Genomic DNA, 14,976 nt, shown 5'->3' with positions numbered 1-14,976 from the left:
ATTCACTAAGGTCTGATGCTTAGTTTTAAGATTTTTCAAAACAATCTTTCTGTAATTTTGAATGATACATTTTCGCTCATATAACTAAACAGACTGTCGAATTTAGAAGAGTCTCTTTTACCTTCATTTAGGATTCTGAATTACCTACATTGTGTGCTTTATTGGTTTGAAATTTCCCAAGTCTGAATTGAATATAAACTTCGAGGTGATTACGGACAAATTTTAGTCATTTGTATCATCCGATTCAAAATTTCTAACGTAAATCCAAACTAGCTATAGAATGGTTACTACCTTTAAAACACGAAACAAGTTTATTTGGCATTTGATACTTTTAAATATCCTTATGAGACCGAGAAATTTGAGAAGTGTGTTTTGTTTCGAAAATTGTTCTCTCAGAATGAAAAAGAAAGAAAAGAATGAGGACTTGAACACATTTACATTTGAAAGAGCCTTTATGAAAACATTTTTGCTATACAAAATTTGCTCGAGAAGAGGCATTTGAGAACACGATTTTATGCAGGGCTTTCGAAATGGGAGAAATTTTATTTATTTGTAAGAAGGCAAATAATCCAGTAACATCACAGCTACTGTTGCATTACTATATTCTTTTCATGAAGTTTTCCGTGCAGCGACATGCCTTCGATAACTTCACAAACTATATTGTTCATATCTTGAATCTACAAACCGTATGCTTTAGCTGACACTAATGAATAAAGTCAAAAGATGTTAAATTACAAGATCTTGGTGGGAAATACCGAACATTAGTTAGGGAAATAACAGTGTTAGAAAACTGTATTGCAAAATTGTGATTCTTCGATTAATTGAAAAAGGTCATCATGTTTTAAATAAAAGTCGTTCACTTTCCAATTATTTTCGAAAAAGTAAAGTAAGGTGAATTTACTTTGTCATTATCTGCCCAAAAACTCTCTAAACAGTGACATGTTGGGAATTGAGAGGCTTTTCTATAATATTTTTGTAATTTTCTCTAGTCTCCGAGGTTTTCACCTTATCATTGAAATTGATTTTTTATGGAAACCCGGATGATGTATTTCATTAGGACCTAATCAGCTAAGAAACGACATTGCTGGCGATAGACTGTTTTAAGTTCTTGTTTTTAATTAACTTTAAAAGCCTTAAGACCTAAGTTCTAAGCTCTGAAAATCCATAAAGTTTGAAGTCACAAAGTTTTGATTCTTCTCATCACTAACAAAATAAAAGAGCTCAAATTTGTCCACCATGTTTTATTATTTCCGGTCGAGAAGGTGCTTAAACCCTAGTTTGATCTGCTTAAATTAGTATTCAATGGTGTCTGGAGTCTTATACTAGAACGACTAAAACTAAATTTTAAACTACCAAGAACTAATGGCGATGAAATTTGTCCGTTTATTATTCCAACAATAAAACAAAACTGCAAGTACGTCCTATGATTTGTCAAAAAAGGAAAATTAATGAGGGAGTCTTTGTGAATAAGGCGGTAATGTATGAATATCATGAAACAACGGAAGGGATCGTAGACAAAATCGCAAAAATCTTTCCCGAATGGCTTCGAGTCTTGTAACGGATACGGCTTAGTAAGGTGACCATAATGTACAAGCATATTTCAGTACTGGTCTCACAAATGAAACAAAAAGTCATTTTAAAACATATGGATCAGGAAAATCACGGCCAAATAATAAAGCCCAGAACTCTATTTGCTTTTTTATCTATGAAGTTAATATGTTCAATAAATGTTAGTTTAGAATCTTAGACAACACTCAAGTCAGAAAATACATATACTCTACTTAAAGGACAAGAATCAAACATCAAAACGATCAGATCATGGAAAATTCATGGTTTTACATTTTTTCAAGATTTAAAACTGAAAGAATCAATTGAAAAGTTTGATGCTTCCCAAGAATTAACACCTTCTTACGCATTCGTTGGCGTTGAAGATATAAAAAGTGTTATCAAAAGGCTTAAAGTTAAAAAAACGGGAGGGTTAGACCAAATAAAAAATGTTTATTTAAAACATCTTCCAATAACTGGTGTAAAATATCTCACTTTTATTATAAACGCATGTTTAAAATTGCAATACTTTCCAGCCACTTGGAAAATTGCTAAAATTGTACCTATTTCCAAAGCTGGAAAAGCTTTTGACAATGCTGGTGGTTATAGGCCAATAAGTTTGTTAAGTAGCATAAGCAAAGTTTATGAGAAAGTTTTGAAAGAAAAAATCTTAAAAGTGGTGTATAACAAAAAAATATTTCCAGATCAACAATTTGGTTTTAGAACGTTTCATAGCACTTCCCACCAGGTCAAAAGAATTTGCAATCATGTTAAACGCAACCGTGCTCAAAGTAAATCAACAGGTATGGTCTTATTAGACATAGAAAAGGCCTTTGATTCTGTGTGGCATAAAGGAATTATTTATAAAATGTTAACATTTAAAATTCCGCTATATTTATGTAAAATAGTTCAAAGCTTCTTGTCCGGTCGATGTTTTAGTGTTTTTGTTGACGGTGGTGTTTCATCATTGGTGAACTTCAATTTTGGTGTTCCACAAGGTTCCGTGCTTGGCCCATCCTTGTACAATCTATACACCTCGGATTTCCCAAAAATCCCACAATGTGAATCAGCTATTTTTGCTGATGACGTAGCAATATTTTGCTCAGACAAGCTCGCTCTCAATATTGAGAGGAGCCTAAGTCGGGCTGTTGAAATATTGCATAATTATTATAATAAATGGAAAATTAAATTGAATGATGAGAAATTTCAAGCTATCTTTTTCACACGAAAAAGAAAGTCTTGTTATCTTCCCAGTAACCAACTTAAAATTAATGGAAAAGATATAGCTTGGGAAAGATCCGTCAAATATTTAGGGATACACCTCGACACTAAACTAACATTTAGTGACTATATAAACAGCACTTTGAAGAAAATAGGCATAGCTATTAAACTGCTATATCCATTTATCAACCGCAATTCTACTCTCACTAATGATAATAAAATCATAATATTCAAGGTTATCTTCCAAGCAATATTGCTCTATGGAAGTCCTGTATGGGGAAAGGCAGCTTCCTGTCACATAAAAAAACTCCAGGTATCACAAAATAAATTGTTAAAAATGATGCTGAATCTACTCTGGCGTCATTCAACTATAGATCTCCACCAAAGAGCGAATGTTGAGTGGATTTCTGAACGAATTCAGAAGCTCGCCAATAAATTTGATTATAGCTGTGATATATCTGAAAACCCACTCATTAACCAGCTGTGATAAATATTTGTTCTTCTTGTTCTACATTTTACATATCCATCTATTTACTTGTTAATTTATTAACTGATTTGTTATTTATTTGTTATTAAATTTAATTGTTCCAGCAAACACTTATTTATTAATTAATTTACTTGTTTTGTACCTATTTGTACCAAATAACTTATTTATTTTCTTATTTATTGATTTACTTATTTATTTCTTTATACATACATATGTATTTATTTATTTATTAATTTATTTATTTATTTATTTATTTATTTATTTATTTATTTATTTATTTATTATATTTATTTGATTATTCATTTATTTATATATTAATTTGTTAATTTATTAATTTATTTATTATTTTATTTAGTTTGTATTTATTACATATTTATTTTCATTTAATTATATCAACTACTGTTGAAATGTTGTTTTCTTAACTCATTGCAATCTAGTCATTTTATTTATTATTATTATTATTATTATTATTATTATTATTATTATTATTATTATTATTATTATTATTATTATTATTATTTTTTTTTTTTCTTGAACTTAAATTGAAGGTTTTTCTTATAAGCATTTTCCTTCAAATAAACTATTACCCAAATGAATTTTTCAAATAAAAACAAGATAATGTTTCAGATGTAAGATAAGTTTAATCAAATCTCTGAATTGTAAAATGTGCGGTTACACCACTTTTAAATTATTTTTTTTTTGCGAAATAAAATCTATCTATCTAAAACTGAAACCAAGTCATTTATAAATAAAACAAATAGAATAGGACCAAAATGACTACCTTGGGGGACACCAGAATTCACAACAAATTAACTTGAACACTCATTACTAAATTTAACACTATAACGTCTATCTTGCAAATATCTTTGCTGCAATAGTTTCAAAAGGAATGTTTTATGACACAATTTGTCAAAGGCTTTGCTGAAATCAGTAAAGATACAATCTACCTGTTCGCGTTTTTCAAAAACGTCACAGATAATTAAACTACAATGAAGAGAAAGGACGCTACATACGGTTGACTCAAACAGTTTAGGTATCACAGATAGTTTAGCGATAGGTCGGTAGTTCATTATTTCGTTTTTAGGACCGTTTTTGTGTACTGGTAATATGAAGGATACTTTAAAACGTGTTGAAAAGAGCACATAATGGGTGTTCTTAATACGAAGCTCATTTCTTTAAATAGGATAAGGGTACACCATTGGGACCAGGGCTAAAACATTCTTCAAGTTGTAGGATACTCCTAAGGCAATACCTTTACTTATAACGAAATTGATAGAATTTAAGTGGGGACATTTGAAATAGTGGTAGATGTGTTAGGAAAGCTAATAGTATTATGACCTACAAAAGAATCTTTAAAGTAGTTTGCAAACATGTTCGCAATTATTCTTGGCTCATTACTATTTGATGTCGAATCAGTCATTAAGTTAGGGTATCCACATGTTTTCTTCTTACGATTAACGAATTTCCAATAACTATCAGGATTATTTTTGAGGTTTAATTCAATTTTCGGTATGTAGTCATCAGATAGGATGTTAGAGTAGTCAGTGAAAAGTTGTTTTATTATAATGAACGTCCTATAATCATCATCAGTTCCTGTTTGATTATACTTTATCTGAGCTTCGTTACTTTTGTTTTTAACGTAAGAATCAACCTATGGTGGAACACTCAAGTTATTTCGAGTCTTTTTAAATGGAATCGTTTTTTAGACACAGTCAGAAAGATTTAAATAAAAAATGTTACTCATCCAATATCGTCAATATTTAAGTTACAAAATAAGTGATAGTAATTGATCGTACATAATAAGTCAAAAAGATTTTCAAAATTACAGCTGCTAGAGCTAAATTCTAGTTTGTTGTTATTAGATAGCATATGAGGTTAAGCCTTGTTTAAATTAAGTGTCTAATGCAGAATGATGTGATCTTCGTCCATAATTTTCTCAACAGAAGAAATCACAGCTGCTTCCGAGCATACGGTTTCGGAGAAAAATACCAGATCGAGTGTTTCTCCAAAACGACTCTTCACACCGTTGAGTTGACTTAAGCCACATGAAGACATACCATATGTTAATAAAAGCTCATGTGAAGATGACGCGTTTATTGGAACGTAGAATTTATCATCGTTGAAATTGGGTATCCAAAAGGATACAAATTCTATACAGTTGTTTAGTTTTTCATAACCCTCGTTCTTAGACCTTGGGGGTATATATGCTAATACAATAAACAAATGTCCTGTTGCCATTTTAATTTTCAAGCATAGTATTTCGATGTCTGTTGATCGAAAGTCGTCAATCGTTAACCAGTGAAAGTATTGTTGATATCAACAAGAATTCCGCGACCAACCCACTGTGCAAGTGCGGCGTTTGACTCGTCTGAGTTATTACGATCACGTCTAAAGACTTGATCAAAGCTCCGAGTCCGAGATAGAGTTGTTGAGCCATGTTTCCGTCAATATTATGATATCATGAGAAAGATTGTTAATGTTTTTGTAAACCATATTAGTCTTTGTCCGAAGTCCATTTACGTTACGGCTTGTACAAAAATTCAATTATTCTCCATCATTTATTGAAATAAACTTTAAGATTTCCATTCATTCAATTTTCCTAAAGAATTTGACTTCTAATTTTACAATCAGCAATTATTTGAAAATAAAAAGAATGCAATCATTCTTTTTTGAATCACTTGATTGCAATCATCAATTGACTTTGAGGAGTACAAAGATTTCTTTTCACGGTAAAATAGTTGCTTTAAAATTACATACGGAATTTTTATATTAGTCATAAAAGATTGGATTCTTTCAACGAAGAATTATGTTTAAAATTGCCGCTAGAATTTGATTCATGTTGATGGTAGAAATACGAAGAGAAATATATATTTTTATTTTTTGTTGAAAGAAAATCCATTTCAAGAAATTCGCTCACATTCGCATTTGTCAGAAAATTGTTATAAAAAAGAGCAAATCAAATGTGAATTAAATGATGTTTAAATTGTCTTAATTATCAAAAATAGTATACATTGCTTATTTTATTTGTTTTTGCCTCCGGCTAGACTTTAAAATCTCATTAAGTTAACCTAGAAATCAGCTTTAACTTTGATATATTTTCATCATTAGACAAAATAAAATGAACTAAATAAATGCCATATCGGATTTCTCCTTACATACTCGTACGGACGTCCACTCGGACAACATCAATTATAATAAAATTACGCCACCAGAGGGCAGAGTTTTTAAGAAAACAAATATACAATTATCTCAAAGTAGCTTATCTATTTAATTTTAAGTACAATTTAAGTCTTCATTAAATGCAACACAACAAAGAAAATGACATCAGCTCAGCGTCAGCATTAGATCAATTAAATGCAATAAAATCTGAAAGTATAGTCGCACTTTCGAATTCCATCACGGAGTCTAGTGAGCGGAGTCATTAATTTTTGAGTCGGTTTATGCCTCTAAACGTCAGGCAGACAATAATAATAATTTTTATCTACCAGTCAGCACCACCACCACCAACTTTGAGCCTCTCACAGTAAGAGTTATGATGGTAAGGAATTTAAATTTTATTTTCCAATTTTTTTTTTGATTTTTGTTTGTCTTGTTGTAATATAATCAGCAGGTACTCGTTTATTATTATGCAATAATAATTGTTCATGTTGCCGACCATTAACTATCAGGTAGGTACCTTACCTACTTACTTACAATATGGATATTGCTGTGCATTTTAAATATTTTGTTGTTGTTTGTCAATTAAATTGATGCAATCAGTTAAAATTTAAAATTGTCATCGTGTTTGGATTTTTGAAAAGCGAATTGAGGAATTGGGGTTTTGAGCTCGCAGCATGTGTAGTTATCAAATTTGTATTTTAATGCGTGATTTACGCAATATGAGTTTAAGATGCATTCATATTGCTGTTCATAGTCATAAGTTTATAATTTTTTTGATTGAGTAAGATTTTGTGAGAAATTTTAGAGCGGGTGGTTATTCCATGGATTCAAATATTGTTGCTAATTGAATACTTTTTGGAATTTTATAGCCTTGAAAGTTTATGTGGTTGGAGAATTTGCAAACTTTACGCTCCAAAAAATATTTCATTCAACTCGTACATCTTATTAAAAGATGACGAAAATATGAAGCAATATTTGCGAAGTAACGATATTGCAGAATAGGGTAGAATAGGGATATGGGTAGAATAGGGATATGGTTATGAATACCCTAAAAAGGGTTAAACACATTACGACTTATAACGCTATGATCAAAAAGGTTTAATATAAATCAATTTATACTTTTCCTAAGGTAAAAGGCATCAACCTTTCGTTTGAATTCGACTTAAAAATCAATTTATGGCATGAGGTTTTTTAAAAATAATCTTTTAAAATTCTTAACAAAGAAATCTTCTACCACACTTTTTGAGGCTATGTAATTAATGAAGCAGTTTTTGTTTTTCAATATAATTCATGAATATTTAAGAAATCTTTAATCGCTATTAAAATATTCCCAGTAACGTTTTTCAAAAACCTTCTTAAGTTGTGAAGTCTAAAGCATTTATGTTGAAACGATTTTTTATTTGTTATATATTAAATTGCCGTAAAAACAAGATTATCAAATCAACTTTTTAAAATATATTGGAAAAATATAAAAATTATTGTGTTGAAAACGATTATATTTGGATTTAGAGTCATCACCAAAAATCAACTTTAAAACGTTTGTTTTCAATATCCGTGAAAGCTTAACATTCAATATATTCAAAACTTCATACATAAAGAGAAAAAATTAAGAAAGATAATTTCTAAAAACTTTCAGATATCAAAATGATTTAAAATACATCTGAGAGCTATAGATTTCTGTTGTGTAAAATCATCACCTATTTTTTTGTAAGAACTATTTTGTGTTCAACCCTAGCCTGAAAAATACTCCACATTCGTGTTGTGCTGCTAAACAAAACATATCTGTACTTGAAAGCACGGGAATTGGACTCTTGGTTACATCTATAAGCATTGTTAAGCCTACGGGTATAACCATTGAAATGTGTAAGGAGAGGAATGGAAATGGCTATTTCACTAGATCTTTTTATAAAAATAGGGCAAAATAATGACAGGAATGAAATGTTTCGCGAGCAAGGTGGTCGCTACAAATATTTGAGTTAGGAAACTATCACCTATTCTTTTGAATTCTGTCATGATTTCAGTAGGTAAGTCGAGCACTTGTCTCACTCCACAATAGATGGTCTGTGATGCACATTCTTAGAACCAAAGCATTTGAAGAGGTTTGTGATTTAAAACAGTTTTGGTTACGCATTGAAAAACTCTGAACGATTAAGATTTGAATAAAATAATCACTTGCTGCCATTGAAAATCCACATGTCAAGAATCTTAAAGCGAATTGTCAGTGAAACAATTTGTAGTAGATTAAAAGTTTCAGACAAAAGGAAGAGTGTCGGAGACAAAATTTAGCCCTGTGGTACACCAACAATTTGTTTGTGGATATAAGATTTAAAGCAGTCCAATACTTCTTATTACACTTCAGTTCATTGCCAATGATAATATTTCAAATGATTTTAAATCATACCTGACAATTGCTGAAATACTTTTTGTCAATAATTTTCACACAAAATTGTAAGTTTACACGATTTAAAAACATTTTGACAGTTTTTTCACTAATAGAACTGACAATCATCTGTCTTTAGACTTTCAATATTTGAACTATTATTAATTGAAAAAAAAAAATAAATTAGTTCATCGAACTATAAATCTGTTAATAGTGAAAAATTTTACAAAATAAGGGAAGCAAAATATAATAGTTTCTAGTTAGCTCCACCGCATAACTATATTCTTGAGTCCATAACTTCAATTCTAAGCTAAAATTACAGCTTTCAGTGACCATAACGAGGATACAGCACAGCTCACTTTAGTATACTTCTCTTCGCACTACACTAAATGCCAATTGTTCATTGTTTCCTGTAGAATATTCTTTTCGGTTTCGACCCAAAAGTTTGTTTATTAACATTAATTCTATGTAAAGCTAGAAATGGGAAGAAAACTTTTTTGGTATCTAGATGTTGGTAGTGGGAATGTTTTTGTTTAAAAACTAACTTTGGTTGTTAAGCATGTCAGGCATCGATAAAACAATAATTTCAGTGTTAATATTTATTAAAGAAATTTGATTCCAAAAACAAGTTGCATTTTATATTCTTTAAAGTTTCAGAATATAAGCCATGTCTTATGCCACAAGTAAGCTTAAAACACAGCATTAAATTTAAAAAAAAAAATAATTTTCCTTTTGACACAGGATACGGTGGTCATATTCCAAAAGCACTCAATCACAATAAAGTGGTGCATCAAAAAGACTCCAACGATATTCTTTTATGTGAATTTTCTGATTATAAATGTTATCATCAGCGTTATAAGGAGCTTGAACCAATAGAATATAAAGGAATTGGAACTACATTGCCAGGATATGATAGATTTCAGATCTACAATCGAGCTGCAGGAATTGTTCCTAACTATGGTGGTCATGTGCCAGGAAAGAATTTACAATATGGCAAAACTTTTGGAAACATTACAATTGATGCTAGAAAATGGCTTTAAAGAAGTTAAAGGGAATTTATTTTCAACGAAAACAAGATTTACAATGTTCCAAAAAATGTGTGTTCAAATTTGTTTTAAATTAAGTGATATCATTTTTAGAGTTTTCAAAGAAATATACAAGTTTACTTTCAACAATTAAAAAAAAGAGTGTAGGGATACTATAATGTGGTTTTGCACTTAATGCTCCGTTTTGATTCAAATACTTTCTGTCAGAAGTGTTTGTTGTAAGATATCTACTCTAATATCATAAAGCTAAAGAGTGTGTTTGCTTGTTTGTTTGGACCTGCTAATCTCAAGAAGTACCGGTCCGATTTGAAAAATTCTTCCAGTTTTAAGACCATTTATTGATTGACAAAAGCTATAGGCTATATTACATTACGCTAACACTAATACGAGTATTTTTTCTCTTTTGAGAGCTTCTAATGCACGCGCTGCAGGAACAGTTAAGTTGTTGAACAAATTTTGTTCGCTGTATCAGTTTTCAAAGAAAGTCCCTGACAGCAGATGTTTATCTTTTAAAGTTTTTTCAATCAAAGAATGCAAGTAATGCCGAAGGGCGTAGCTAGTGTATTGTAAAAGAATTCCTGGTTTTAGGAATTAGAACTATTTGTATCTTAAAACCTAACATTCTTATGCTAAACACTACAATTCATAATACTGTAATTCGATAACCTTGTATCTACAGCTGTGGTGTAATATCGATAAATAATAAATAAAATTCAATCTAACAATCATTAATAAACCGTTAAACATCTATATAATTATAGAAAAACGTCTAATAAATCACTTTTATTAACAAAACAAACTTGTTTGGCAGAAATAGAAATAAAATTCCACAAACATTCAGCATAACATTTCAAGATTTTAGAATAACACAAAAATTCATTGCAATCGAACAACGCGACGACGGACAAATACCACTCTGCAACCCGCAACCCGTAACTAAATGTTGTAGTTTTCTGCTGACGCCAAAGAATGGCTGACGACAATTAATGACTATAGACGCACCAAAGTCTACAATGCCAACCACATTTTTGTCATTCATTATGGTTGTTTTTTTTTTCTTTTTTCAATTTGTTGCTTAATCGATTTTTATTGTTTAACTATTTACAATGAACATACGTAGACACATATTATGAATAAATAATATAAAATGTTTGCTTTCAAAACTGAATTTAAGTTTAATCTCATTTTGAAAATTCAATATGATTTTGAAATTAGAGCATTCGATAGGAAGGTAGAGAATGATAAAATTTGTATCTTTAACTGATGGAAAATAAATTGATCACGATCTTGATGAGAGAAAATGAACTCACTCGTCTATGCACCAAACTTAAGGAATATTTTTCTTAAGGTTGTGATATTTTAATTTGCATTTATTAATTAGCATATATACTTTACTATATACAGAGCTCGATGAACGAACCAAACAAATTTACATTTACACCTTCAAAAAAGAAGGCAACTCTGGTTCAGAGTCAGGGGTGGATTTAGAGAAATGTCATACGCTTCAACAATAGCCTTGTTTTTTGGTAACTGAGTATATGCTACTTCGCAAAATTTAAGATGGCAAACAACAACGGATTAGTGAAACAAAAATAAGTCTAGAGTTTCAGATTGTTAAATGTAGGAGGCAGTAAAATAGAGCCCAAATTAAGAAAATATAAAGGTTGTGTTGTTTTTCGTCTTCACTAGGTTTAATGTATGTGATCTGGCCTATAAGAAGATTGTTTACGTCTTATGAAACGATAGCTGTTTTGCACTAAAAATATTTATCTAGCAATATAAGTAATTTTCTTCTTTTAAATGAAAAGGAGGAAGAACAACTTCCGAGAAATTGACGATATGCATTGCTTATGTTTAACAGCTGATTTATCGAAGTTTTGTTTTTGAGTCACATAATGATAGTTTTTCAAGACTTTTTAAATATTTTTATATGAATTTATAACAAATGCGTTAATCAAATGTTGATAGCAAAAAGAGAACAAAGATTCGCCATTAGTTCGACTCCATTGTAGTTTAATTTCCAGTTTTATGAACCCAAGCGATTCAACTTTGATTTGATATTTTTTTAACGACCATAGCCTGTTGTTTCAAGAATGTTTAAGTATATAAATATTTTCGCTCCACATTCAAACATTAAGTCTGAAAGTTTAATCCGAGTTTGTTCACTATTATTACAGTTTTACTTGAATAAATGTCGAAGAAGTCACTCACATTAAAACGGGTGATTGATAATTGATAGCAAAATCAATTTGACAGCAAAACGAAGCTTCTGAACACATCCCTTCAAAATAAGCATTTAAGGTTACATGTGCAATGTTGACAATGCCAGTGATGCCAAATTTTAAAGTGAGTAAGTGTTAAAAAAGGACTAAAATGTGTAGTGTTGATTACATACAAAAAATTGATATACTTAGGGAAGTTAAAGCAGTTCTTGAAGATTTTACGAATACATAAATGGCAATGTGTAAATTATTTAAGAACACCGAATTTTGGGTTGATTTTAAATCTGCTGACGTAAATTAATATGGTTAGGTTAGGTTAGAGTGGCGGTCCGTGATAGAGTAGGACACACTAAAGTCAGTTCAATGGCGTATCGTGATACCACGTGAATGTTCAGGCTTTCTTCTAAGCTCAATGGAACCAGTTCGAGTCTCTTACGAAACATGAAAGACTGATAATGTCAAAATAAATGCAATAGTTTGAATCGTTACAGAAGAGTTCTAAGTTGTTCTTGCGTTTTTGAGCTAGAGCAGGGCGTGTGCAGAGACGGTGAAAAACTATTTTCTCCAGCTCCTCATTTAAACAGCTTATGCAAAAGTCATTTGATTTTAGCGATAGGTATTGCAGCATTAGCCAAACGTGGTGGAATGGGTTGTAGTGTGCCATATCTGGCGAGTTCATCCGTAATTTCATTTCCTGGAATGTCTCTATAGTCTGGCACCCAGCAAACGTAAATACTAAACCGTTGTGCTATCTCCAGAGATTTTATAGCGGCCTAACTATCTGAGAAAATATCGATATCAAATGTTGATATCACGCTTTCTTTAGGACAATATTTCTTTTATCTCCAAAATGTCAGTCAGGAATACGCTACAATAATTGGGAACGATGAATGAGAGAGACTTAATTTCAGTCGCTCAGAGTATACAACCCCACCAATCCCTTCTTTCGTTTTTGATCCAACTGTATAATATTGGACCGACTTCGACTTCCTTTCTATCCTCAAAGAGAGATTTGGAAAGTATAGAAATCTGGAAGTTTCTGTCGAAATGAAGTTGTGGGATGATGTAGCCTGTGTGCTTTGGAATTGATTCTAAATACTAAAGAGTCACGAAGTGGAGGGGACCTACAGTTTTAAGCCGAATCCGAACGGATATTTTGAGATAGCACTTTTCTTGACAAGAATCACACTTGGACGATTTGTCAATTTCTCTCAAGAGGTAGTACCGGTGAAAAAACTTTTGATGGCACCGGCAGGGATTGAACCTAGGACCTCTGGCATGACAGTCCAACGGACTAACCATCATGCCACGAGTACTACCTTTCTTGCATATGACGTTTCCAATTATTTGTTTTGTCAAAAATAAGACTCAGATGAGAACTTTATTTGGATACCTTTAATATAAAAAGAGAGAACATATGAAATTTTGTATGCCTTGATTTTGAGTGGGTTGAGACTTAGTCCACATCAATCAGCCAAAAGTATTTAGGCAGTTTGTAGCGAACCTTCTAGGAGAAGAGTTGTTCAGTTTTTAGTTAATTTATTTCCTACTCAGCATTAAATTAAGTATCTCCTCAAGCGAAATCACTATTTTTAGAAATATTATTACAGATGTTATTGCAGATGTGTTAACATTGTTAAAAGAGCCTTCCATGTCAAGGAAAGCAGCAATAGTGAACTCTCTATGATGGAGTGCGTACACCTTTTCCACCGATTTGCTTTTAAAGTAGACATATTGAGACATAGACAGAATTCTTGTATCAATACTTGCCCATAAATGGATATAAATAAATCTGCCTAGGGTCTTAAGATGGAATGCTGATAGACTTATAGGTCGTAGATCTTTTGGGTTGACTTGAGAGACAAATTATATGTATCTTGAGCCTAAAAAGAAGATTGGATCATGTTACCTTCTTTTAAATGTTCAAAAATCAGTTCGCATGCTTGCGACTGTATCTAATCGATAAACTCACGAATTCCATATCTAAAATCTTTAATCAATTGTGGAAATCGCCATAGATTTTTTCACTTCAAGTTATTTGCCTCGTTACATTTACTGGCAAAGTATCAGAAGTAGTTTGATATTGTGCGCTTGGGAGCCTAGCTATCCGAAAATCTTAATACACCCCTGTAATTCGAAAACAATCTCCGATCCAAAAAAAAAATGACAAAAACATAAAAGTCAATAGAAAATGGTCAACCTAACCTAAAAATCGAGTCAACATCATCACAAGTTGACTAAGGTAAATATTTGTGCTTTTTCCATCACAAGGTAGTCTTGCGTCTCGAACCAAAAAGACTACCTTATACATGCTTTAAGAGGCCACTTACGTAGGTAGATTCGTTTATAACGTTTTCGAATAAATACTGTTATTAGAAATACCAATAACAATAAATAATCGTACATATAGGTAGAGGTTCACTCTTGGCAGTTCGATACCAGTTCAATGAAGTTTCATTTTGTTTTCCAAGATTATGCGAGCCTTTACTTCGCTGAAGAGAAAACTTTTTTTTGTATATTATTTTTGTTTAAACGAAAAGAAAAAGAGAAGCTAGGTCGCGATTAACATTTTATCTGATGTGTTAATGATAATCATAACGTTAGAAAAAGAGAAAGATGTAAATACATATCTAAGGCAAGGTGTCTAACAAAACAAGATTCAATCTCAAAACCAAGATGAAGTTTAAATTAACAAAATGACGAAGAAAATCCAGTGATGGTTATGGTGTGTTGATCATGATCGTGATGGACGTTGCCATCGCCATCACCACCGTGCGTCTCGTCGCGTAGTCGTTTCTTTTAAGAGGAGTGCCCAAATGGTGTAAACTTGTCTTCCCAATGCAAATTGGTATAATACTGGTATTTATCTATTTATTATAAGAGGCTTCTGTAAAGCTAACCAACGAAGAATGCGGA

At 31.4% G+C, this 14,976-nt stretch overlaps 2 protein-coding genes across 2 annotated transcripts in view; both read left to right on the top strand.

The window, feature by feature from the left end:
- The window catches only part of LOC129943493 (uncharacterized), a 41,314-nt gene that overhangs the window by 2,272 nt on the left and 24,066 nt on the right, over nucleotides 1-14,976 (top strand). The gene's annotated exons all lie outside the window — the stretch shown is intronic.
- LOC129943496 (UPF0605 protein CG18335) lies at nucleotides 8,859-11,264 on the top strand. The gene is made up of 2 exons (XM_056052993.1): nucleotides 8,859-9,475; nucleotides 9,534-11,264. The coding sequence occupies exons 1-2, from the start codon at nucleotides 9,460-9,462 to the stop codon at nucleotides 9,830-9,832; spliced, it is 315 nt and encodes a 104-aa protein (XP_055908968.1). The 5' UTR covers nucleotides 8,859-9,459; the 3' UTR covers nucleotides 9,833-11,264.

Source organism: Eupeodes corollae, chromosome 1, assembly GCF_945859685.1.
Source record: "Eupeodes corollae chromosome 1, idEupCoro1.1, whole genome shotgun sequence".
Taxonomy (NCBI): domain Eukaryota; kingdom Metazoa; phylum Arthropoda; class Insecta; order Diptera; family Syrphidae; genus Eupeodes; species Eupeodes corollae.
The sequence above is the reverse complement of the archived record's forward strand: the minus strand, read 5'-3'. Positions and strand labels throughout refer to the sequence as shown.